The sequence below is a fragment of the Camelus bactrianus genome, chromosome 16 (assembly GCF_048773025.1).
Source record: "Camelus bactrianus isolate YW-2024 breed Bactrian camel chromosome 16, ASM4877302v1, whole genome shotgun sequence".
Classification (NCBI taxonomy): domain Eukaryota; kingdom Metazoa; phylum Chordata; class Mammalia; order Artiodactyla; family Camelidae; genus Camelus; species Camelus bactrianus.
The window spans coordinates 5,602,333-5,627,446 of record NC_133554.1 but is presented as its reverse complement, the minus strand read 5'-3'; the positions used below and the strand labels follow the sequence as shown (position 1 = coordinate 5,627,446).

At 41.3% G+C, this 25,114-nt stretch overlaps 1 protein-coding gene across 2 annotated transcripts; it reads right to left on the bottom strand.

Annotated features, from left to right (window-relative positions):
• Positions 1-742: 742 nt before the first annotated feature.
• On the bottom strand, positions 743-25,114 carry LOC105077560 (myosin-2). 2 transcript variants are annotated; one of them, XM_074342181.1, is made up of 40 exons: positions 25,039-25,114; positions 24,764-24,806; positions 23,066-23,289; positions 22,831-22,974; positions 21,328-21,484; positions 20,558-20,585; positions 20,366-20,474; positions 20,066-20,158; positions 19,630-19,693; positions 19,408-19,506; positions 18,846-18,949; positions 18,178-18,316; positions 17,699-17,817; positions 17,461-17,610; positions 16,192-16,362; positions 15,759-16,065; positions 15,597-15,664; positions 14,410-14,497; positions 14,207-14,324; positions 13,434-13,557; positions 13,206-13,342; positions 11,537-11,792; positions 9,739-9,981; positions 9,448-9,624; positions 9,220-9,365; positions 9,027-9,117; positions 8,552-8,941; positions 7,334-7,460; positions 6,521-6,639; positions 6,183-6,379; positions 5,286-5,469; positions 5,041-5,206; positions 4,814-4,938; positions 4,351-4,659; positions 4,060-4,263; positions 3,405-3,530; positions 3,139-3,309; positions 2,955-3,059; positions 2,743-2,838; positions 743-1,027 (listed from the first exon to the last, which is right to left on the bottom strand). In XM_074342181.1, the coding sequence occupies exons 3-40, from the start codon at positions 23,267-23,269 to the stop codon at positions 875-877; spliced, it is 5,808 nt and encodes a 1,935-aa protein (XP_074198282.1). In that variant the 5' UTR covers positions 23,270-23,289; positions 24,764-24,806; positions 25,039-25,114; the 3' UTR covers positions 743-874. The 2 variants fall into 2 exon arrangements, with proteins under 2 accessions (XP_074198282.1, XP_074198281.1); XM_074342180.1 differs by having other exon boundaries at positions 24,962-25,073.

The window sequence follows — 25,114 nt, the reverse complement described above, 5'->3', positions numbered from 1 at the left end:
TTCATACTTATCATTATCTGTGTCCAGTATACATTTGAATAATTTATTTGGAGGATTCATATTGATACTTTTAGTCATTTATTGATCGATATAAATAATCATTTATAATCTTTACGTGATTATAGAAGGCCATAAAATCTGGAAACATTGGCTAATAAACCATTTATTGATATTATATAGCATATAGAGTAATATTTTGTCTCCAGACTTCATAGCCACTTTGTAGCTTTCATAAGGAGAAAGGTCACATCTTACTTTTTTAATGTTGTACCCATTACCCGATGCATATGCTGTGAATATATTGGTATTAATGATGAAAATTTCCCTGTGCTAATAGTTATACTTGTATTCTTGATAACAGTTATTAAGCAAGGAGAATTAACGATATAATTCAGTGGGAATCCCCTGTGTGAGAGTATAACCAGTGCCAGTCTTTGTGTAGACCTGGAAAATAAGGTTCATGTTACGGGAAGCTGGAGCTTTTTAAGATCCTACTATATTCCCCAATACTAGGGAAAGGTTAGAAAAATAAAAATAACTTCCATATTTCTGCTCATCAGATCAGACTTCCCTGATCAGCGACAACTTTATACTCTTAAAGTATTACTATAAACCTAAAATAAAAGCAAATATAGTTATTTCTTAGTGGCAGGTCAAATGTGATTGTTTGATACCCTTATGATTATTCAGGCTTTGACATCGTTTCAGGAGAAAGAGAAAAGAGAAGACCAGTCTAAGGATATTGCTTGCAAAATGCCCTATGCTTTTTATTTCCTTTGCAATAGGGTAGGATAGACAACAATTACAGAGAGAAATGACCGAAGACTTCACATTTTGTGCCTCTCTTCAGTCATCCCATAGCATCAGGTCATGATCACTCTTCACTTATGACTTTCGTGTGAACCTCCCGGCTCTTCACCCGCAGCTTGTTGACCTGGGATTCAGCAATGTCAGCCCTCTCCTCGGCTTCCTCCAGTTCATGCTGGAGTTTGCGGAATTTAGATAGATTTGTATTGGATTGTTCCTCCTGAGGATAAAAATATAATTGTAAGCAACCCATAATGTGCATCTTTCTAGACTCTGTAGACCTAGGGGAAGAAAGGACTTGGCAAGTGCAGAAAAGTTAAAATACCCAGCAGGAAACACTATTGTCTTAACCACCTCCTGGATTTTGGTTATCATTGAAATTAACTTTTTGATTTATTTGGGGCTTCGTGTCTCATAAATAATCGCAGTTCTATTTTTGCAACCAAAACATGTTAAAAAAAAATATGTGCCACAAATAGATCAAGAGAAAACACAAGAGCGGAGAAGAAGCAAGCATCATGCTTGTTAGTGCTTGCTGGAAGATGACTGTTTGCTCAAGTTAGATATTCTTTATCATTAAGGATGAATTTTTTAATAGCATCTTTAAATTGAAATAAATGTTGAATTTTATCATAAAATTTTGGCACATTTCAAAACAGTCACTTTTTTTCTCCTTCTCTCTCATGTAGTGATTCTACTGACAGATTCTCTGATGTTAAGTAATCTTTACATTGTAGGAATTAAGCCTATTTAATCACTGATGGGCAATTTCCTTAATAAAGTAAGGGTTTCAGTTACTTAGTAATTTATCTTTGCTACGGCTATACTCACAAATAAAACTGTCTTTAGTTTCTTTCCCTGTCCTCTCTTGGACAGGTTTTGGTATGAGAGTTACGTGAGCTTCTTAAAGTGATTTGGAAAGCTTTCCATCTTTTCCAGTGCTCTGGAATGGCTTACATAGCTTGGGGATTATCTGTTCTTTGAAATTTTGAAAGACCTATCTGGACCTGAGTCCATTTTCAGAAGTAACTCTGAAATAATTTATTTAGCCAACTGAGTCATTTATATGCTCTTGTTTCTTTACAATTTCAACTGTCTTGACTGATTTATATTTTACATTAAAAAAAAATCTTCTATTTGTATAGTTTGTTCCCTTTCTCATTTGTAATGTTGTGAGTTTGCATTTTCTCTCACTTTCCCCCTGATTATGTTAGTTATAAGTGTATTTATTTTATTAATTTCCCAGAAATTATCAGATGTTACTGAAATGATCAAATTAGAAAATCATATACTCTAATTCATCAATTTCTACGTTTATCTTTAACAGCACCTCTTATTTTCAATAATTTACTATTTATAATTTCTTTATTAGACTGTCAGTTTCTTCATTTATGAAAGCATATAAAGCAATGATTTGTCCTCCAAGAGCAACTTTGACTACACTCTAGGTTTGTAAAAGTCACACCTTACTTGGATTTTTATTTATAAGTTGCTAATAAATTAATCAACAATTACTAATAATTATTAATAATTACTCAGAATTATTAATAATTACTCCATGGTTACGTTTTTTATTTTAATTTAACCCTAAAATTTTTAGGGAAGTTTTTTTTTAACATTTAACTTTTTTTTAACATTTAACATTTCTGTTTATGTTTCTCATCACTTTATAGCTTTATCACACTATGGCTAGATAATGTTGCCTGTATTATTTCTGCTTTGACATTTTTTAAGTTTTCTTTGTGGCTTTCAAAATCAAGCCATTAATATTATAAGTAATGAGAATTAAGTAAAAAATATACAAATATTTTTAAGACATTCACAGTCTTCTATAAAGCAAACAGGTTATTTACCACAAGGAGTAAGCTTATATAATTATTTTTTAGCTTTCTTAATGGAAGAGTTCTCTCTTCCCTCTATCTTAAGGATACTTACAGCCTCCTCAGCTTGTCTCTTGTAAGATTTCACTTTTGCCTGAAGTTTATCTACCAGGTCTTGAAGCCTGAGAATATTTTTCCGATCTTCTTCCGTCTGAAAGATTATAAAAACAGGGCCTTACTTAAAAATCACATGACTTTAGTATCTATGCATGTGAGCGTTTCCCACATACGCAAGGAGTGCTTAGCTGATAAAAACTGTTGCTGCACCTGGTAGGTGAGTTCCTTCACTCTCCTCTCATGTTTGCGCAGGCCCTTGACGGCTTCCACGTTACGCTTTTGCTCACTCTCAACCTCTCCTTCCAGCTCACGTACCTGCAAATGAATAGGCTCTTAAGAACATTAATCCAATAAGGCATTGAGAACAAATGGAAATAGATATTGAGAGACCCACCCTGGCCTCCAGCTTCTGGATCTGCTTCTTCCCGCCCTTCAGGGCCAGCTGCTCAGCCTCGTCCAGGCGGTTCTGCAGGTCCTTCACCGTCTGTTCCATGTTCTTCTTCATCCGCTCCAGGTGGGCGCTGGTGTCCTGCTCCTTCTTCAGCTCCTCGGCCATCATGGCCGCCTAATGAGCAGTAAAATGAAACAGGTTGAGAGAGCTAAGATAAGATAGCCCGTCAAGATTCTAGCTTGACCACCCCTGCGTGGCCCTCTGCTCACGTCAGTGATGGCCTTCTTGGCCTTCTCTTCTGCGTTGCGAGCTTCCTGGAGAATGTCCTCCATCTCTCCCTGGAGTTGGGAGATGTCTGTCTCCAGCTTCTTCTTGGTGTTGATTAGGCTGGTGTTCTGGTTAAAAATAAGTTATACATTTTTTATCATGTTACCAAAGTACTTAGTTGTAGCCATTTTTTGAAAAAAATTTCAGATAAAAATTTGCAAATCAAATGCCCTTTAATGTTTTTGTTATATAGTACAATTAATTAAAATAGATATTACAGAATATTCAGCCTTTTAAGGTACATAGTTCAGAATTAGATCAAATAGCTCTATAATTTTCTAACTGCCATTTACCAGTAAGATCACTAATAGGGATAAAATTGTAACAGATGTTCAAACACTTCATTTCTCCACAATAAAAAAGCTAATGTTGATAACAAGGGTCAGTAAAGATATTAACACGAAAGAATATGGGCAGCCTTAGAATAATTTAGGAAATCAATCAATAATAATATGTGCAAAATAAAACAGTGAAAGATTTCTCATAATGAAGTGAAAATTTGATAAAAGTATAAAACCTGTCATATAAAAAGTTCAAGCTTATGTTTTCTGGGACATAGGCATTTACTGAAGGTAAGTTCTTTGTGCTGAATCCCACCTGGGTGTGCAGCAGCTGGACGCGCTCACTGGCGTCCAGGAGCTCCTGTTCTGCGATTTTCCTGCTCCTCTCCGTCTGCTCCAGGGAGGCCCGCAGCTCCTCAATCTCGGCCTGCAGCAGGTTGGCTCTGCGCTCCACCATGGCCAGCTGCTCCTTCAGGTCCTCCTGGCCCCGGAGAGCATCGTCCAGGTGTAGCTGGGTGTCCTGTGGAATGAATGATCATTGAGCCACCTTGTTCTCAGGGCTGCCCTCACTCCAACTGCTCTGGGACCATCTATTGAACCCATTTACCTTGAGGATGCTTTGGGTGTTCCTGTAGTTCCTCAGGGCTTCAGCAGCCATGCGGTTGGCATGGTTCAGCTGGATTTCCATTTCATTGAGGTCTCCCTCCATCTTCTTCTTGAGTCTGATGGCATCATTTCTGCTCCTGATCTCAGCATCCAGCATACTCTGCATTGACTCGACGACTCTAACGTGGTTCCTCTTCAGCTGGTCAATTTCCTCATCCTTTTCAGCAATTTTTCTGTCAATCTCAGACTTGACTTGGTTCAACTCCAGCTGGATGCGCAAGATCTTACCCTCTTCATGTTCAAGAGATGCCTTAATGACAGCAAGGGGTGACATTAGCAGGAAGCATTCAGAACCTTTTTCACACACCTTCCCTTCCACTAATTTTGTGCTGTTTTTCTTTCTATTCAATGTATAGTCCTCATTCTTTTATGACTTTGTTTACAATGCACATTTTGACCTGTACCTCTGCTTCCTCTAAAGCAGCCTGAAGTTCAGACTTCTCTTGTTCCACTTGCTTCTTTATTTTCTCCAGTTCGTGGATACGTTTCCCTCCTTCTGCAATCTGCTCCGTGAGGTCAGAAATCTCCTCTGTTGTTTGGGTAAAAGGCAGGTAGAGAGTTGGTCAGACAGAGGACGTAAGAGAAATGGTCCTCCAAGGCATGAAAATTATTGAAAGTGAAGGGGACTCACGCTGCAAGTTTTTGTTCTCTCGTTTCAAAGTTTCTAGCTGATCCAGGGACTCCTCGTAGGCATTCTTCATCTTGAACAGCTCAGTGCCAAGCGAGCGAGCCTCCTTCTGGGAGGCCTCCAGCTCGGCATGGGTTTCCTCATACTTCTGTTTCCATTCTGCCAGGACCTGAAAAAAACCGAGAGTGGTTACTTGCCATGAAGGATGGAGGACAGTGGTGAAGAGCAGGGGCCGCTGTGGAACTTACCTTGTCGAAGTTCCTTTGCTTTTTGTCCAGGGCCGCGCAGGCTGCGTTTGTCCTCTCCACATCCAGCATGAGGTCCTCAACCTCATTCTGGAGCCGCTGCTTGGTCTTCTCAAGGGAGGCGCACTTGGCATTCACAGCTTCCACGTGCTCCTCAGCAGCCTGCAGACGCTGGGCCAGCTTCTTCCTGGAAGGTTATGTATGTTTGTAGAGAGAAGTGGACCACACCAAGAGTCATGAACTATTACCACACTGAAAAGTACTGGAAGCTTCACATGAGAAACATCCACTCAGTCATTCATTCAGCAGATATTGGTGAGCTCCTTTTCTGAACCAGAGGCTGAGTACACAGCAGAGAATGGGGCAAAAATGGGCCCTGCCTCATGAAGCTCCCAAACTCATAAGGGAGATAAACAGCAAGTGAATGAGAAGATGCATACTAGCATATTGCAGATACAAGTGCAATGAAGGAAACTACAACAGAGTAAGGGACGGGCAACTCTTCTAGATACTCAGGGAAGTCCTCTCTGAGGAGACGACATTTGAGTCAAGGTCTAAAACTGTCAGAGTGAGCTTGGGTGAGATCTGCTGGGAGGGTGTTACAGACACAGAGGGACCACCAAGTGCAAAACCCCGAAGCAGCAACGAGCTGAGTGTGCTTAACAAACAGCAGTAAAGCTAGCTATCAGTATAATTGTTATTCTTTGTTCCCTTAACTGGAGTTTAGGCTTGGAAGACAGTGATGGTATTTGCTTTATTCGTGTCTTATTCCCAGGGCCTGGTAGTGCCTGAAGTGACTAATGAACGTTTGTGCGCTAATTCACTGTTCCTTCAAAGGTTGTGTCTTTCTGATTCAATAGGCAAAGCTTTCTGCACATTCTGTCATATCTGCGCACATACTTGGCCTCCTCCAGCTCCTCCGTGCGCTGGATGGCGTCCGTCTCGTATTTGGTCCTCCACTGGGCCACCTCCGTGTTGGCCTTGGACATCGCCCTCTGCAGCTCGGCCTTGGATTCCTGCTCCTCCTCGTACTGTTCCCGCAGCAGGTCGCAGTCGTGGCGGGAGGACTGCAGGGCGTGGGCCAGGGCGTTCTTGGCCTGCAGAGATACTTACACCTTCATTCTACTGGATATTTAATGTTTAATTCTTAAATTTCAAAACCCTTTAAAAGTTGTTGTAATGGACTCCAATTAGGGTCAGGTAGTGGGGAAAAAGACGAGTCTTAAAATAGTCATTACCTTTATCTCCTCTTCAAGCTGCCTCTTTAATTCCTCAATCTGTTGAGTAAATGCTTGTTTGCCCCTTGATAACTGAGACACCAGAGTTTCCTTTTCATCTAGCTGACGTGAAAATTCACCTGATAGGCAAAAGAAATGGCACCACTTTTTAAAGTGAAGAAAGAATTTTGCAAGCCCATATTAGAAATAAATTCAAATTCTCAGCCATCCTTGCGGCTAAGTGCTCAGATGATGGGGTTCTCTATTGACATCTTCATACTTAATGTCAAATTTTTTATTTTTATGGTGAAACTTACATATTAACCTGAATGAATAAATACAGCTTAAATTCTCTTTGTTCTTGCCCTCACTGAGTCTTTCAGGGTTAGATGATATTGTGCAAAACCTGTTGATGACTGTCAGAGATGGGAGCTCAGATGTCTAATTCTCATTGTCCCTATTTCATGAGACTTTTGAGAGATTGGGTTATCCATTGCCATATTCAGGAATTTGGTTCACTTGTGATCTAGATAAAAGCTTGGTCTAAAACAGAAGCCCTGGACCCATGCTGGAATGACCCCTGACCCCAAGTAGGCCCTCATTGTGGCCGGATTCTGTTCAAGGGCTTTGTGGAGCAGAGCTTGACCCCGTCCTGAGGAAGTCTCTGTCTCCACTGCCGTCCCCAAGTGACCTTGCAAGTAGGAGGAGAGTCTGAGCTGTTTGGTGAATCACACATATTCTCAGTTGCTTTTATTAGGCTCTCACATCACCAAATCAGTTGGTTTTCACCACATCATCTCCACTTTTAGGCCCCATGGGAGAGGAGAGAGTTACCAGATTCGGTCTGCAAACGTGCCCTCTGAGCTGTCAGGTCATTGATCAGCCGCTGCTGCTCTTCCTCCTTCGATTTCAGTTCACTCACTTGGTCCTCCAGAGTGCGGCACATCTTCTCTAGGTTTCCCTACATGAGAACAAGGGAAAAGTAAACAAAGACATTTTAATAATAGTTTGTTACAGCTATAGTTTCTTCTAAAACATAAAAATATTTATTTTGACATAGAAATTCTCTTATATGTAATATGATACACAATAATTTTTTCTTTACATTGTATGATTGCTGTCCTAAGTCGAAAATATACATTGGGATTTTCTCAAAGCTAATTGTGAAGCCATGTTCCATATTCCAGGCATACCTTGTTTTATTGCTCTTCTCAGAATCTGCATTGTTCATAAATGAAAGTTTATGGCAAACTTGCATCGAGCACATCTGTCAGCACCATTTTTCCAAAGGCATTTGCTCACTTCATGTCTCTGCATCACATTCTGGTAATTCTCACCATATTCAAACTGTGGTGATCTGTGATCAGTGGTCTTTGATGTATCTACTACAACTCATTGGAGGCTCAGATGATGATTAACATTTTTAGCAATAAAGTATTTGTAAATTAAGGGATATACTCTTTTTTAGACATAATGCTTTTGCACACATAGTTGACTACAGTATAGTATAAACATATAATTTATATGCATTATGAAACCAGGAAGTTTGTGTGACTTGCTTTATTTTGATATTTGCTTCATTGCAGTGGTCTGGAACTGAACCCACAATATCTCTGAGTTAATGCCCATAGTAAAAAATTTAAAGATTATGTTCTAAATTTAAGATTTTTGTCAGAACTGAATAGCATGTTTTTAAAAACATGTTCATAAATACTTTATTGCCTTTATGTACAATGAAACTTTTCTTACTGGATAATTGAGAATATTGGAGATGCGTGTTCTCTCATTCAAGAATAAGAGAGCACTGATGACCTGTGTTCAGTGCTTCTGCTGTCATTAGTTAATGTGTGATGGGGCTGCCATGCTTAACTTCTCTGAATTTTAGTTTCTTCATATGCTTAAGTGGAAATAATACAGACGCTAGTATCTTTCTTGCTTACCTCCTGGATTACTGCAAAGAACGAATTACGTGATGTGTATAAAGGGCCCTGTGTAACCTGATGTGCACATAAAGGGTCATTGTTAGTAACAATTCCCCAGACTCTGTGGTACCTTGGCTTTAGAGATTGTTTCTACATTGCTGGCCAGGTCATCGATCTCCATCTTCATCTCACTCTTCTCCTTCTCCAGCTTCTGCTTGACCCTCTGCAGGTTGTCGATCTGCTCCCCCAGCTCGGCCACGCTGTCCGCGTGCTTCTTCCTCAGCGTGGCCGCCGTGGCCTCGTGCTGCAGGGTGGCCTCCTCCAGGTCCCGGCGCATTTTCTGGAACTCGGCCTCCCGCTTCTTGTTCATCTCGATCTGGGCTGAAGTCGCCCCACCGGCTTCTTCCAGCCGCTCGCTGATCTCCTCCAGTTCCCGGGTGAGGTCAGAGCGCTGCTTCTCTGCTTTGGCCCGGGAGGCCCGCTCTGCCTCGATTTCCTCCTCCAGCTCCTCGATGCGGGCCTGGCCATGAGGAAAGGCTCAAAGTTAGCTTCTTCATGTCATAATCGTGCCTCTTTGAGCCAGACTGATGGAAATATGAACTTACTTGCAGCTCTTTGATCTTCTTCTGCAGTTGAATGCCAAGTGCTTGTTCATCTTCAATCTTGCTTTGCAAATTTCCAATTTCAAACTCTTTCCTTTTTAAAAAGTAGCAAAGGATAACCATTGAGTCCATATGCAACATTGAAAGTTCATAAGCAATTCTTTCGGAAGTTCATAAGCAATTCTTCAATACTCACTTTTTGAGCTTTTCATCAAGTTGTTGTTTTTCATTTTCAATGTCCATTATGGACTCTTGGGCCAACTTGAGGTCACCTTCAAGTTTCCTCTTGGCCCTCTCTAGATCCATGCGAAGTTTCTTTTCTTGCTCCAAGGATCCTTCAAGCTAAATAGGAATAATGCTGAGTCAAAAGGATTGTTTAACTTCCTTTTCAAGAAAATAATTTCCTTGATAATCCTAGACTTACATCATCCACTTGCTGCTCTAGCTTGGTTTTAGCTTTGGTCAGGGTGTTGACTTTGTCCTCTTCTGCCTGTAGGTCATCCAGGGTCTGCTGGTGGGCCTCCTGGAGGGCCTTCTTCTCCTTGGTCAGCTTTGCGATGGTTTCATCCAGTCCTGCCATCTCTTCTGTGAGGTTTTTCACCTTAGAAAGTAAAAACAGTTTGCATTGCATGTTACATTTTGGTGGATTCAGTTTTATGATTGTATTCCCTAATAATAGTGAAAAAATAAACTTTTTTGGGTATATATTTCATACCTTGTTCTCTGTAGCATGCTTTTCCTTTTCAACCTTGGCCAGTGTCAGCTCAAGGTCATCTATGTCTTTCTTCAGCTCTGAACATTCGTCCTCCAGCTTCCTCTTCTTGGCCGTCAGCTCAGCGTTGATCTCTTCCTCATCCTCAGCTCTCTCAGTCACCTCCTTGATCTTGGCCTCCAGGTGGATTTTGGTTTTGATCAACTGGTCACATCTTTCCTCTGCATCAGCCAAGCCTTCAGCTTCCTTTAGTTGGAAACAGAATTAAAATTGGGAACTTAAGAATGAAGAATTTCACAATGGTGTAAATCTCCACTGTTGGTTCTTTGGATTAAACTTCTATGGACCAGCTGCTGTGTGTGATACAGGACACTCTACACTGTGGGAAAAACAAAGTGTATCAGATATTGTCCTGTTTCTTTAGAAGAGTGTCTTCTACAGCAGACTAGAAAGCTTCCCCCGACAAGCTACCATTACTGCAGAAAGCAGTTAGTGACGTGAGAGATAAGAGAAGTTGTATCATAAATGGTTTCATGAGTGAAGCAGCATTTGAGTTGGGCCTTCAGAAATGGGTAGGATTTGGTTTTGTAGAAATGAATTTATTGGGGGAAGGAACCAGAGGAGAGAGGGCATTCCAGTAGAGAAATTCTGGGTGCAGCTGCTACGAAATTATTTCCCTTTGTAGTCCTGGAGGATGATCCTGGTTGTGATGCTCTAAATTCAAGTTGAGTCATAAAGTGATCGAGAAATTCCTAGCAACCTGTTTGTACATAAGAGGGTTGGCAGTGGACAGGAAGTGAGAGAGAAACTGATATGGACATTCATCAGTGAGCCTCCATAGCAGCCTTTAATACACAGAAGAATGGGAATGTGCAGCACGGCCGTGTGGTGGATGCAGTGCTGTAGGGCAGATTCTGAGTGATTCTCTAGGGACAACAGAAGAGAATTCAGGATAGACTTGAAGGGGGTGGGGACAGAAACAGTTTTTTTTCCCCTTCTGTAATCTAAAAGAAGGAGTTATTACACCACCCAAACTTGACGGAAGAGACCAATCTTAAATAGAAGGAAAAATATATGATTTTGTGATGAGTAAACTATACCAGACCAATTCACTTCAGTCCAAATGAAAGACGGTCTTAAAAGTTACATTTCAGAGTTTTGGAAACAGTTTTGAAATGGTTAGTTCAGGAGTAGCATGGAGCAGGATGGTTGGAGGTAGAGAGAGTTCGGGGGAGACAGAGCAGGTTAGGTGCGGATGCAGCAATCCAGGTGTGATGTGATGCAGCACTGACTATGGAGATGGTTTAGAAAGAGCAGATCTCAGTTTGGGAGATCAGTAACAAGCAATAAATCAATAAAATTTGATGTAGAATGCTGTCATTTGTCAGCTCTACATAGTGTGATTTAAGACCCATGGACATCTAGAAGTTCAAGGAAGTTTCAGAGAAGAAAAATCACTCCCTTCATGCTGTACTCTCCTTAATATTTTATTTGGGATAGTTTCACGTTCAGATCACTTTCAAGGTCTGTCTTCAAAGGGAAAGGCAGTTGTAAACCCTGTAGTTTGTTGAAGTTGAATAGAATGGAAGACAATGGTCAGTTCTACCTCACTGCCCTGGCCCAGGCTTGGGGGGTTTATTGGGCGCTGAAGGAATATGGACCTTATTTGCACCATCAGAGAGCTTTAACCTCCCTCCAGTGCGTGTCTCCCACACAGACTGTCCAGCCCGCTGCTGCTAGCGGCCAGAGCTGTAGTGCTTGCCTTCTGCTTAGTCGTGCCCAGGATGATACCACTACTTACAGACTGAACCTGGAGCTGCAAGTCATTTTTTTCTTTCAACAGTGACACCATTTTTTCTTCCAGTTCCTTCCTTTTTGCTTCTGACTTGGCAAGTTCGTCTTTAGTTTTCTGGAACTCTTCCTTCATGGTGGCCATCTCCTTCTCGGTCTCCGCACTCTTGAGGAGGGGCTTGATCCTGAAGAACAGTTTCATCCAGGGCCAGTGCTTGACGTTCATGAAGGCTCGGATGTTGTACTGAATGCAGAAGATGGACTCCCTGAAATTTAATTGCTACAAATTACATATTGTATGGGTGATGAAATGAGATTCAATCTTGGCAGTGAGATCTGGAGGTTCTGTCCCCCGTCCCCACCACTGAGTTCCTCTCTTACTTTCAAAAGCACAGATGAAATAAATTTTATTTGGGGATGATGGACATGGACTCATTAATCATTCATTTCTCTACATCAGTGCTTCTCAAACTTTGATGTGAATAAGAATCATCTGAAGGGCTTGTTAAAATACTGGTTCCTGGACCCCTACCCCCGGAGATTCAGATTCAGAAGATATGAGGTGGGACCTAAAATTTGCATTTTTAAACAGTTTGCAAGAGATGCTGGTGATGCGGGTCCAAGGACCATCCTCTGAGAAGTACTGCTCTACTTCAATGCTTCTCAGACTTCCCTATGTGAACACCACTGAGAGCAGAGAGGGGGAACTAGACGCCTGAGCGATGTAGGGCATGGGATAAACAGACCTTCAGAATTTCTCTGAAAAATCTCTGGCTTAATATCTTAATGTGTGATTTTTGCATTCAACTCTGTAATATCATCACATTTGTTCTAATCTAAATTATTTTTAGAAAATAATTACCCTGCAAAATGGCAATTAAAACTGCCCAAATACATTATAAACAATGGGTCATGACCAAACTTACTATGTTTAATGAAATAGAATACAATAGAAACTAGTAGCATAACTACAGGTGATAGAAATAAAATCCGTTTCATGTAAATTATTTATCTACTTACACACATACGTGTATGCATGGATGTACAGGTGGCAGTTAAAAATGCACCTCTCACTATGGGTCCTGTTCATGTACATCCTGTGGTTTGAGATGCCTGACTCTTTAGTCTTAGAGCTCTATCCCTGCGTCAGATTAGATCATTGAAAAGCTAGGTGCCTCAGGGAAGTTGTATTGACTTACCCAAAAAAAGTTTCACAGATTTTTGTCCTTAATACTTTAAATCATAATAATTCAGTAACAGAAAGGATCAGGTGAAGAAGTTGTTTCTGCATCCTATGTGAAAACACTGTTGAGAATACTGTCTGCCATAGTTCAATGCATGTTATTCAATGATCTACCCAGTAAAATCATATTAAAATCAAGTGCTAGGGCAGCATTTTATCTTTTCTTACTCATTGGGATGTTTTCTCTTCTTAGATAAGACCCACACACAAATTATGCTTCTTTCTTTTTTTTTTCTTTTACCTGAACATTCAGTGTATTATATGGTGATGATTCCTACCTCAAGTTTCCTGGTACATGTATGTCTCCACTTCAGTATCAGACTCTTATTCCTTCTTACCACAGCGGCCTTACCATATCTGAGTCTTAACTGCAAGCCACCTCAAATGTGCCTCTGAAGAAGGAAGATGTGAATAACTGAACAGTATGTTTCTGTACCTCCTCTCCACCATCTTCTGGTACTCCACTCTTGCCAAGAACCCTCTGCACCTGGCCTGGGTTCGGGTCATCAGCTGGGCCAGCTTCTCATCTCGCATCTCCTCTAGGAGCCCCAGAAGACCAGCTTTGAAAAAGACCTGTGTGGGGGCAGAGTTGCAGATCAGAAACTTTGCGTAGACTCCAGAGAGACAGGCACAGTGTCAAGAGGGCGTTAGAGACGGGTGTTACCTTGGTGTGACCGAATTTGTACTGGGTGTGGTCAATGTCGATGGACCCAAGGAGCTTCTCAGAAGCCTTCTTGCTGTCAATGAACTGTCCTTCAGGGATGGCACTTGCATTTAATACCTTGTATCTGGTAAAGTAAATATAGTTTTTTAAAACTTGGTTTATTGATGGCACTGCTAGTCGCTAAGCATTAAATGATCCATTTTAAAAACTCAGCTTTAAAGTAATTAGTATTCTTTCTACGCTGTCTACACAGATAGTAAATCTAGTATCTACTGTCTATTTTTATTCCATTTTACCTCCCTGCACAGTTGCCACTTTACTTTCTGCCTCGTCGGACCCTGTTCTCAGGAAAGGATCCTTCAATCTTGTTCACATTTATGTAGACAACCAACAAAATGTAACATATTATTCTTTCTAGATGCATTTGCTATGGATAGCACTTATCTCTACTGAGTTTTTGTAAGGATTAAATGAAATAATCCAAACATATTGAGCACTCAATAATGGCTGTTCTTATAATTTTTGAAGTTAATGTAGACATCTATGAGCTAAGCCAGGGGCATAGTAAGTCCAGTGAAACGTCTGCAGAGTGCTTAATATATCTGTGGAGTGGTATATCTATATTTTAAAGGTGTTTTGAGACATAATTTTTTATTCTTTTTTTGGAAATTAAAAAATAACAAATAGAGGCATATTTTTCACTAAGTTGTTTTGCTTACACTAAATATATTTATACTGAATTTTAGGATGCACCACAATTAGGAAAGTCTGACCTCTGTTTGAAGTCTGCATAGAGGATCCTGCTGGGGAAGCCCTTCCTGCAGATGCGGATGCCCTCCAGCACTCCGTTACAGCGCAGCTGGTGCAGGACCAGTTCATGCTCCATGGCCCCTAGAAGGAGAAATACCACCCACGCCTTATTTCATGATCTAAAGCAGACACACCGGAACTCGTCTGGATGTCAGACGTGCCTTACCGGGAGTTTTGGTTTCATTGGGGATGATGCACCGTACAAAGTGAGGGTGAGTGCTCCTCAGGTTGGTCATCAGCTTGTTCAAATTCTCCTGTGGAACCATATGAATATTTGCTTAAAAAACGCACTGTTTTCTTACATTCACATTTGTAGACATAAATCATCCTGAGCCATGACATTGGTTCGATTGTAATGAATAGCATCCAGGTTGAATTGGCAAAGGATTTTCTCTGGAATCTCCACACTCCCAACTTGTCCTTCTGTTTCCTCTCTCTGTGCCTTATAAACTAGCTGTTAAAGTGGTCGTTCGCTGCTATGGAATTTCCTAGCATATGTTACAAATATGTGACATTTTAACACATGGAAACACGTCACTTACGATCTTTTGCCTAGATATGCGGTCTGATTTACAAGTAATTCAAAGTGTTTCTCCAAATCTCCCATTTCTTTCTTTCTCCAACTTTCAGTTGCACCTGCTTTTCTATTACATGCTTACTCCTTATAATTACAGAGCTGGGTCCTCCTGCTGGTTTCATAGAAAGGGGCTCTTCAGTGCCATGTTCTGGGAATTGTCAGAAAACCGACAGCCATATTACCAAACGTGAGAAGTTTTCCACTCAATGGAAATCGTGATTTTTTTTTTTTCAGAATAACTAGAACTTCAGTTGTTACAGATAGGATTGTCAAAAGATGAGTCAGTTTTCCTTAAAAAGCTATTTCTTATCACATCTGGTTTCTTATTTTCTTCTTTTAGATCAGTCTCCAAATCCTACCACTACTTTTCTATCCTCAACTTTCAAAAGCTACTCATTTTGCTTCTATGCCAATATACGCCTGAGCACCTGCCTCATTTGGGCACTCCCATAGGCTCAAGAAAATCTTAGATTTTGCTTAATCTTCTCCCAAAGGAACATTTATTGTCAAATAACTTCATTTCCTGTCCCCAGTACTGAATTATACATCTCACACTGACTCCAACCTCCGGACACCTGTGTTTCCTGTATACTGAGCTCTCTCTTCCAAGCTACCTCAGGCCTTCCTGAGACTCAGTTCTGCCACTGCCTGCTGACCTGTCTCTTTGAGCCACATCTAGTTCTAGAATCCTTGCAAGATTACTTCCCCTTCCACACACAATAAAGTAAAATTGAACTTCCTGAATCTAATTAGAGAGAGAAAAATGAAGTTTGTACCCTGAAGAGAGCAGACACGGTCTGAAAGGACGAACCCTTCTTCTTACCACCTTTCTTTCCAACAGACTCTAAGAGGAAGAGAAATCACAAGCAATCATAGTGCAGGCGTTCTCTGCCTGGGTTTTCTATATTGAGTAAAAGGTTAATTCTATTGAAAGTTACCTGCTTCAGTTTCTCTTCCAGAGAAGAGGAGAGCCAGAGTCTTCAATGCGGACTTCTGGTACAGCCCGACCACGGTGTCGTTCAGGGGGTCCTTGTTCTTGTCCAGCCAGCCAATAATGTTGTAGTTCACCACGCCCGCGTAGTGAATCAGGGAGAAGTGGGCCTCGGGCTTGCCTTTGGTAACCTTGGGCTTCTGGAAGTTGGCAGACTTTCCAAGATGCTGCTCATAGAGCTTGTTCTTGAAGGAGATGTCTGTGGCCTTGGGGAACATGCACTCCTCTTCCAGGATGGAGAAGATGCCCATAGGCTGAAAGCAGACCACAACACAGAGTTACAATTCTATTTAAGCATTTTTCTCTGTCTGTGTAATTAAACAAGACGCAGCGAATAAGTGAGCTGTCACAGAGCTTGGTTTCTGCAACACGAAACAGACCTTCTCGATGAGCTCGATGCAGGCAGCCAAGTCCATCCCGAAGTCGATGAACGTCCACTCAATGCCCTCCTTCTTGTACTCCTCCTGCTCCAGCACGAACATGTGGTGGTTGAAAAACTGTTGCAGTTTCTCGTTGGTGAAGTTGATGCACAGCTGCTCCAGGCTGTTGAACTGAATAAATAGATACGTTTACTTTTCTCTTTAACAAATTGAGCCTTTTAAAATATAGGGCTCTTTAATTTAAAAATGTGTGTCGAACAGCCTTTAGATGCTAGATATCAGAATCTCTGGGGGCCTGTAAAATCTAATGTGTTCTCTGCTGCCATTTTATACAAAATCCTAAATCATTAATACTCTTTTCTTGCACTTGCCTAAATTGAGTCAGGTGTTTTTCTAAGTTCCTGCTTAATCATTTCTTGTTTATTCCCATTATCTTCTACATTTTCTGTTGACTCACTTAACATCTAATTTGCAACCCATTAGAAGCTGACTGGGAGGAAACTGAACCGAAGTCACAGTGGTCAGCATTGCAAGGGAGCAATTATTGCCACCTTTGTTCTTCTCTAATGTGAAGTGAGAAAGAAATCAAGATGCCATTATGTACAGTGTGTTAACACAAACATATTTTTGTAAAAAACCAAAAAGTTAACATTAGGTAGCTATATAAATAGTGTAATTAATGTGAAATATTTTCCCTTGATTTTCCATATTTTCTGCAATGCCTAAGTTTTGCTTTTATAATTAGAAAGAAAAAGATAAGCTTCTTAAAACTGAAAGCAGAAAAAATGTATTTTGTAATCAAATATGACTTTTTAATCCCATGATAATCACATTAATGAGGATTAAGAGTTAATTGCATTGAGTTTATTAATGCTGACCCTCAATTACTAACCTTACTATCTGCCTCAGTATTTCTGGGCGGTTTCCCACCATATATTCAGAGCGTATTATGTATTACCCAGGTTTCTTTTGATATTTTTATGTTACCTAGATTTGGCATTGTGGGGTTTTTAGACCCCTCATTACACCGACTGAATTCCTAACTCCCGTTGGATCATGTATCACGTTAGTCCTCATGAAGTTCATTATTTCTCACAGAAGTAGACTTGCCACTTCAGTGAACGATTAGTAGCTGCCCAATCATTCTCTTCTAGATTTTAGCATAACTTTTTGACTGTGATGAGAAAAGGTCATAATGTTCACATACTTCTTATTGATATTTCCATTGCCTTATTGTAAAAACCCCTTACCAAGTGACCACCAACTCACATCAAAGATCTCAAAGCCAGCGATGTCCAAGACCCCGATGAAGTACTGCCGGGGCTGGTTGGTGTCCAGCTGCTGGTTGATGCGGGTGACCATCCACAGGAACATCTTCTCGTAGACAGCTCTGGCCAGAGCACCCACCGCATTGGTCACCTTGAAAGACCAAAGGTGTATCTCTTGTGGTTAACAGAGCACTTAAAATGCTGGCACCCTTGGTGGTGAATTTGAATTATGCACCTACCTGCTCTACAGTCTGGCCTTTGGTGACGAATTCGTTGCCGACCTTGACCCTGGGAAAGCAGAGGGCTTTGAGCAGGTCAGCAGAGTTCAGACTCTGGAGGTAGGCTGCCTTGTCAGCAACTGAAAGCAAGAAAGGGTAGAATGATGTTATTGTGGCCCAAAGCAACCCATTTTCTGGAAAAAAAAATTTTTTTTTAAGCTCCAGGCATTTTGTGCAGTGTTTTCAGAATATCTTTTTGAGTATTCTTGCCCATTTTTTCCACCAAGTTCGAGAACTTGATTATGTGTAGTGTGCCCTAAAGAACTTCAGAAATTGAAGCAAAATCTGTCTAATACCCACACTGCATATATCTTATTTATGTATACTTTAAAACACCATTCTTAAAAATGAACTTGTCTTCCTAGGAGAAATCCAGGGTAACAAGTTACGAATATGGTTTTCAAACAAACATGAGATCAGGTGGCTGATTCAGTTGATACCTTCAGTGCCATCTGGCTCTGCTTGCTCCTCACGTTGCTTTTGCTTGAATTTCAAGTTTCCATAGTGCATCACAGCCCCCGTGAGCTTGTAGATGGAGACCTTCTCTTCATTAGTAAAGCCCAAAATATCAATGGCACTCTGCCAATACAACCAGTTGGAGAACTGTTTAGGTTGTTATCCACGTGTTTACTATTGGTGGTTCACAGTCAGATTCCTGACCTGTTGGTCAAACTGAGGAAACTGCCAGTACTGGTGGAAAGCAAGGAGCTCCTTAGATTGGATGTATAGGGAGTTGGTCAACCAAAGGCCAGCGCAGAGCATTAGAGTTACAGGTGCATACGCTCTGGAGATTCAAAAAATGAACTTGAGGTGGAGAACAAGGATAGGAAAGTCAAGCATCTTGTTATTTTTAGAGGTGGTTTGGAATTAAAGCATGTAGATTATAAAAAATGGTTCAGGTAAATTCAGAAAGGATAGAGCGTTGAAAGACTGCTAAGGGAAAGTGAGATGCTGTAGGGGCACATCCTCATCTTTCCAGTTGGCTCCAGGAGGCACATCCGTGCTCATCCTTGACTCTTTTGCAGTTTTACTAGAAACTGAACATGTATCTGGAGGGAGCGTTGCTCCCACCAACATAAGCGTTCTAATTTTCTTGTGTTCTACTTACATCTGTCGCTATCAGTTCTTCCTGATCATCAATGCTGGGCACACTGATCTCCCCTTGACTGACGAATGGGTAATCATATGGGTTGGTGGTAATCAGAAGCATTTCTGAGTACATGGAACAGAGCAAAAAGTAAGCAGAAGTATCTTCTTCATTAAAACAAGAGATTTCTAGGCAAATTATAAGGCGCTGGAGTGGAAAAAGCCATGAAATATTATTGCTAAGGAAAAAAGCAGATTACAGAAGAGCCACGTAGCTGTAATGCCAGCTATTGTACGTCTGTATCTATTTGTAAAGATATATGTACAGAAAATGACTAGAATGATACTCATCCAGGTGTTCATAGTGGTTGTTTCATAGTGATAGGATTTGGAGATGTTATTTCAGTTTTCCTTTTGAACGTCTATAGTCAGCACAAATAAATTTTTACCAGACTTACAAAGCTGTTTTCAAAATCAAGACAATAAATGCAATTGACAGAATTCCATCATGGAATATTGAGATGGACCATGCATTGATAGGTGCAGATGCAGTAATTCTGAAAAGGAATTATGACATTTCTTACCAATTAGTTCTGGCTTCCTGTTTGATGTGATCTGGTAAAAAATATGATAGCTCCTTTCAGCTTTAAGCTGGAAAGTAACTCTAGACTTCTCCAGCAGATCTGGAAGCAAATATATAACAAACAGGGAAAATTTAAAATTTGTGTGAGATGTAAATGTTACTTTGGTCAGCATTATAGGTCATAAGAAACAGGAATGATTGTAAAGGATATCTGAGCACTTACATGTTTCAATATCAGCAGAAGCCAGTTTTCCTGTAGTGCCAAAGTGGATTCTGATGAATTTACCCTTGAAAGGAAAACTAGTATTACTACTTTGTTTTTGAATCATATCAAATCTTTGAGAAACTTGAAACACTTGAAATGCTGATGTTTTAACATTAAATCAATTCAAAGACTATTTGTACCAGGGAGAAAAGGTGTATCTCCTATTTTGTAGGTAAAATAATTTTCTCTTTAATTTTAAAATTGTGAGTAATTGTAGGTAATGAAAGATAAGAACTCAGATATAAAGTCACGTATCTTTTTAGACAGGACTTGGATCCATGTCACTACATTCTCAGAGAAAAAGGAAAAACCATGGTTATTATAATGTGATCGAAAAAGATTCAGGGAACTTTGACCAGGGAACATTGTCCATAATAGTATCCAAGAAACTTACAAAGCGAGAGGAGTTGTCATTCCTCACGGTCTTGGCGTTGCCAAAGGCCTCCAGTAGGGGGTTGGCACTGATGATCTGATCTTCCAGAGTCCCCTGCAAAGGCAAGAAGGCAAGAGCGGTCCTCATGTGTGGGGCTCAAGGAAACTTTTTTTTTTTAATGGAGGTTCTGGGGATTGAACCCAGGACCTTGTGTATGCTAAGCATGTGCTCCACCACTGAGCCCTCCCCTCCCCCGCCAAGGAAACTTCTTACGGGACAGGCCAGTCAGAGCCTGGACTCTGACCCTGGCAACCCACCCACCTGCATTTTGCCAGATTCCTCCTTCTTCTTCTCCCCAGTAACTGCAATTGTTGCAAAGTACTGGATGACACGCTTCGTGTTCACCGTCTTCCCAGCCCCGGATTCTCCGCTGTCAAATAAAAATGAAGTCAGATGAGGTCCCAGAGCTGGCAGCCAGTGCAGTCACAGAAGGAAAGTGTAACATCTACTTACGTGATCAGGATTGACTGATTCTCTCGGTCTACAAAAGAGAAGTCGTAGATATTTAAGACTGTGTTCTAATATATTTGTAAATAGTAAGTTATAAAATATAATGACATGAAAGACTTGGTATTTTTCAGACTTACTATTTTCAGCAATCCCTAAGGCTTGGTGGGCCCTAGCCCTCCACCCTTTCCAGTACCCATCTGTCTGCTGCCTGCAGCTCCCCCCACTGCACTTCCACACACACGCAGCCATTTAAACAGAACCCTGCAAGGAAGCACCAGACTTTCCCTTTTTATACACTACCACTAAATAAATTTCAAAAGCGGACCTGGGTTTTTCCGATGGGTTTAGATGACAAGTTAGTGACATGTTTATTGTAGGTACAAGAAATAATGAAAAATATGCATTAGAGTTATTTTCATGTGTGAGAAAGAATAAATATAGCAAAGGCAGTAGCTTTGGAAGTAATCATGGCCTTAGTCATGTATTTAAGGAAAGATCAAACTTCATTTTGATGTTTTACTCTCTCTGAAGAGGAAATTTCTAAGCCATTTCCCCTGGTGCCATTGTACCTTAGACTGGCCTAGCTGGGACAGTATTCTAGGAAGAAGATTCGTGGTGTAACTGTTTTAATACCAGATACACCTTAAAATCTGGAGTGTGTTTAGGCTGGTTCTGGGCAAAGGGCAATAGCATTTAGGGGACCATCCCAGAGGGTGTGTTGAGATGGTTAGAGTCTCTTTCTCCTATGGTTCTGCTCTAAACATTCAACTCACCAGTCAGCATGAACTGATAGGCATTGTCAGAGATGGAGAAGATGTGGGGCGGGGCCTCCTGGCGCTTTTTGCCTCTGTAGGCCGTCACCACCTCGGGGTTGTACACCGGCAGCCACTTGTAGGGGTTGACGGTGACGCAGAACAGGCCCGAGTAGGTCTATGCAAGGAATAAGAAAGAATAACCACCCAAACACTGTTATTTGTGCAATTCACTTATTAAATGAATTTTAACTAAAAGGAGCCCTTTTAAGTAAGTACTCTACATTTCTACAGGGCATCAGCATGAAAACTAGTTCAAATGTTCAACAAGAGAGCAAAGTCCTTGAGGGAAGGGCCTACAGCTTAGACCTCTTGTTACCCCTCTTGGGATTTGTCACAGTGATTTTCACTTAGCAGGAGCTCCAAAGGAGTGTTCCTTTTAATGTAGTGTGAGATGTTTTTATTGTATTTTAGAAAATGGGCATGTATTTCTTTTGTAGCATTAAGAGAGTTCAGATTCATGAAAGCATAAATTTGGTTGCTAAGTACTCAACAGTATGGAATAGTTAGGTGAACTATGGAAAATCTTCTGAAGATAGTGTGATGCAGACATTTACAAAAGTAAACATGAAGGTATGCAGCAATCCTGCGGAAATACTTGTAAAATACCCCTGAGTTATAAAGAAGCAGAACGCAACGTGATGTCACTACATTATGATTACAGTAGAGGGATTTCCAAAATCTTTGACAGCTGGTCTAGGATAAGCACCAGCGAATCAGAATGGACACTGACTCTCAACACCAGGTACACTTGTGTAGTGTTGTCCAGCTGAATATCACCAGTGGCTAAACCATGCAAAAACGTCAACATAGCATAATAAGTTCACTTAGAAAATATCACTGAGTTTGTACTGTCTCTAGCACATCATGAGATGAGAAACTCCCAGTCTATGCAGGAGACAGACATGGAAATGATTGATGGTGGGAAAACACCATCGGTATTAACCCAGGAACAGAAATAACGGGGCAGAACATCCAGCTCTGCCAAGAGAAGCTGGAGAGGTTTCATCAGAGAGGCATTCCACATAGAAGGGACCAGAACACAGAGAGAAGAATTGCTGTGATTTTGGAGGAGTGAAAAATGGGTGAAATTTGGTCTTTAAAAACATTATTTTTAAATGTTAAAAATGTAAGTTTTAATTTTCCCTCTGGATGATTCTGCAGCAAGAATGGGGAAGGGGAAAGATGGCCTGTGGTTGAGGTATGAGCAGTAGCTGCCCTAATGTTTGTTCAAAGGATCTGTAGCAAACTTAGGCCAGAGACAGTGGCCTTTCCTGGCTTTGGATGAGAAGACAAAGGATGAAGGGCCAGCTGCTGGGTTGTGGCTTATAGTAGCAATTGTGAACCTTTTAACTAGTTACACTACTAGAGAAAGTGACGGGTCCCTACTTGTGACCCACTTATGCTATAGTGGGCTGACAGGGTCCAGTGATAAAGACCACTTTGAAGGGGAGGGGCGCTCACGTAGATCATCCAGGCTGCGTAACGCTCTTTGAGGTTGTACAGCACTCCTGGCTCGTGCAGGTGGGTCATCATGGCCATGTCCTCGATCTTGTCAAATTTGGGAGGGTTCATGGGGTAGACTTGGTCATCTTTCACTGTCAGAGTCTGAGAAACAGGAGAGATGACTGTTTATGTCAATTGAGTGACCAAACGAAATCATCAGTGGAATGTAGTCAGCTCCTGGGACCCTACTCACCGCTCCTCCTTCGGTCTTCACCGTCACTTTCCCTCCTTCTCTGCTCTGGATCGTCCCTTTGACAAAGGATTCCTTGGGCTCAGCCACAAAGACTGATGTCTTGGCATCAAAGGGCCTGTTCTGGGCCTCGATGCGCTCCTTTTCAGACTTTCGGAGGTAAGGAGCAGCCTCCCCAAAGACAGCCATTTCCTGGTCTGAACTCATGGCTGCAGAACTCAGAGGTCCTAGAGGAGATGACACAGTTCATATTAGAGATCTGGATTGTCAGCTCTATCAGTAAATCTCTACATTAATGATATTTCATGGGCCCAGTTGGAAATTCCCCCAGGCAGGTGCACTGTACACTGTGCTCTAGTTACTGAAACAGACATAACCACAAGGACTCAAAGGCCTCGAGGGTCTCAGTGCACTCTGTATTTTAACACTGTGTGTTGGGGGTCACACCAACACTGTGCTCAGGGTTTTACATCCATTATCTTCTTTCACCCTTCAAGACTGACGTTCTAATCACGGAGCTGGGTTGTAACCTTGCAGGCTGCTAAGGAGCGTGTGCCCTTGGGTAAGGCCCTTGAGCCTTCTGAGCCTCAGCGTCTCCATCTGTAGAACAGGAATCACAGTATCTGCCTTTCTTAATTTGCAACCGTGAGATACAGTGAAGACATTTTGGGGGGAAAGTTAACATAATAGCTGAGAAAGCAATTTGAAATAGTTCAGGCTACCACTGAGCTATAAAATGTCATTTGTTATTGGGAATTCCATTTCTTGCTGTATAATGTAAGAGAACTTTATTTCCTCCTTTAGACGTTCAGCCACAGGTGTTCACGTTCAGTGGATTTGGGGGGATTATCATCTCATTTACCTTTTTTTTGGGGGGGGGCTTAGTAGAGTTTCTGTAGCATAATTTCTTTGCATATTAAATCCAGTTAATCGGTTTAACCCAGTTAAACTAATTGAGGCATAAAAGCCACGGCAAACATTATCCTTGTTCTTCCACATCGAAGGCTCCCTTCACTGTCCCACCTTTCCTTCTAAAAGACGCAGGCTTGGGCTGCTCTGTTCTGTGTTATCTGCAGGTTGCCGGTGGCATCAGTAGAATGAAAGGTTTGGCAAAGGATGTTACTGCGGTCATTACATGATCAAGTTACTTGAAAGTCATTTTAATCAGCTATCCACCAGCCTCTCTCTTTAGAAATGCAATGCAGCAGTAGGGCAGATTAATACCTTTATTTTCTGTTGACAAAATGTCAGTGTTTTGGTTTCACACGACACTCTGCCTTGGGTAAGGTAACTGTTTAAAAGGCTTTAAAGAAAGAAAGGAAGTGTTTTCATAGGTACTTCTTTTCTTGCTTGTTCATTACCATGTTTACTAAATAAATTCTATAGCAGGATAGATTTTGATCACATTTGAGATTTTAAGCAAAGGAATCTTTGTGCAGATCTTTTTTCCTACAGAAACAAAATGATATTCTGTTAAGAACTATTCCCTTGCTGAAATATGATGCCACCAATGCCCGAGTTTTAAGTAAGACTGTGTGCATTGTCCTAAAAGGCAGTTCCTCCCTCTCCCTCTCCTTTCCTGAAGCACAGTTGCTAAAGTATTTACTGAGACAAGCCGTTTCTCAAAGGTTGCTAAGTGACACACATCCATCCCAGAGACTCTCACAGCATCCTCCAGGGACTGGTTAGTCCAAGTCTTACCTTGTTAGCAAGTGAGAAGATGCAGCCTGGAAGTGAGGCGGTTCTATAAAAGAAAAGGGGTAAGCACTTGATTAGTTAACCGAAACCAAACCAAACCAAACCAAACCCAAACTCCCATTTGCGGCATTCCTTGCTATTGTAAACGGAAAGGGACAAAAGTCATGGGTGTGAAGCAAGCAGCATCAGAAGCAGCAGTACCAGCGCCAGCAGCTGCAGCCGACGCTGGGCGGCGTGGCCAGTGTCCCTCCTCAAGGTCTAGCCCTGTTCCCTTTTACCTTGGAGCTTTTTAAAGCAGGACGAGTCAGCCTCATTCCAAGGGCCTTTTTATATGGATAGCTATGGAAACAATGC

Coding starts and splice junctions, on each gene's coding strand:
- LOC105077560 (XM_074342181.1), bottom strand. CDS start 23,269: ATGAGTTCAGACCAGGAAATGGCTGTCTTTGGGGAGGCTGCTCCTTAC. Junction 17,818..18,177: donor AGAGCCAGATGGCACTGAAG/GTATCAACTGAA, acceptor TCTTGCTTTCAG/TTGCTGACAAGGCAGCCTAC. Junction 5,207..5,285: donor AGCAAAGGAACTTCGACAAG/GTAAGTTCCACA, acceptor GGTTTTTTTCAG/GTCCTGGCAGAATGGAAACA.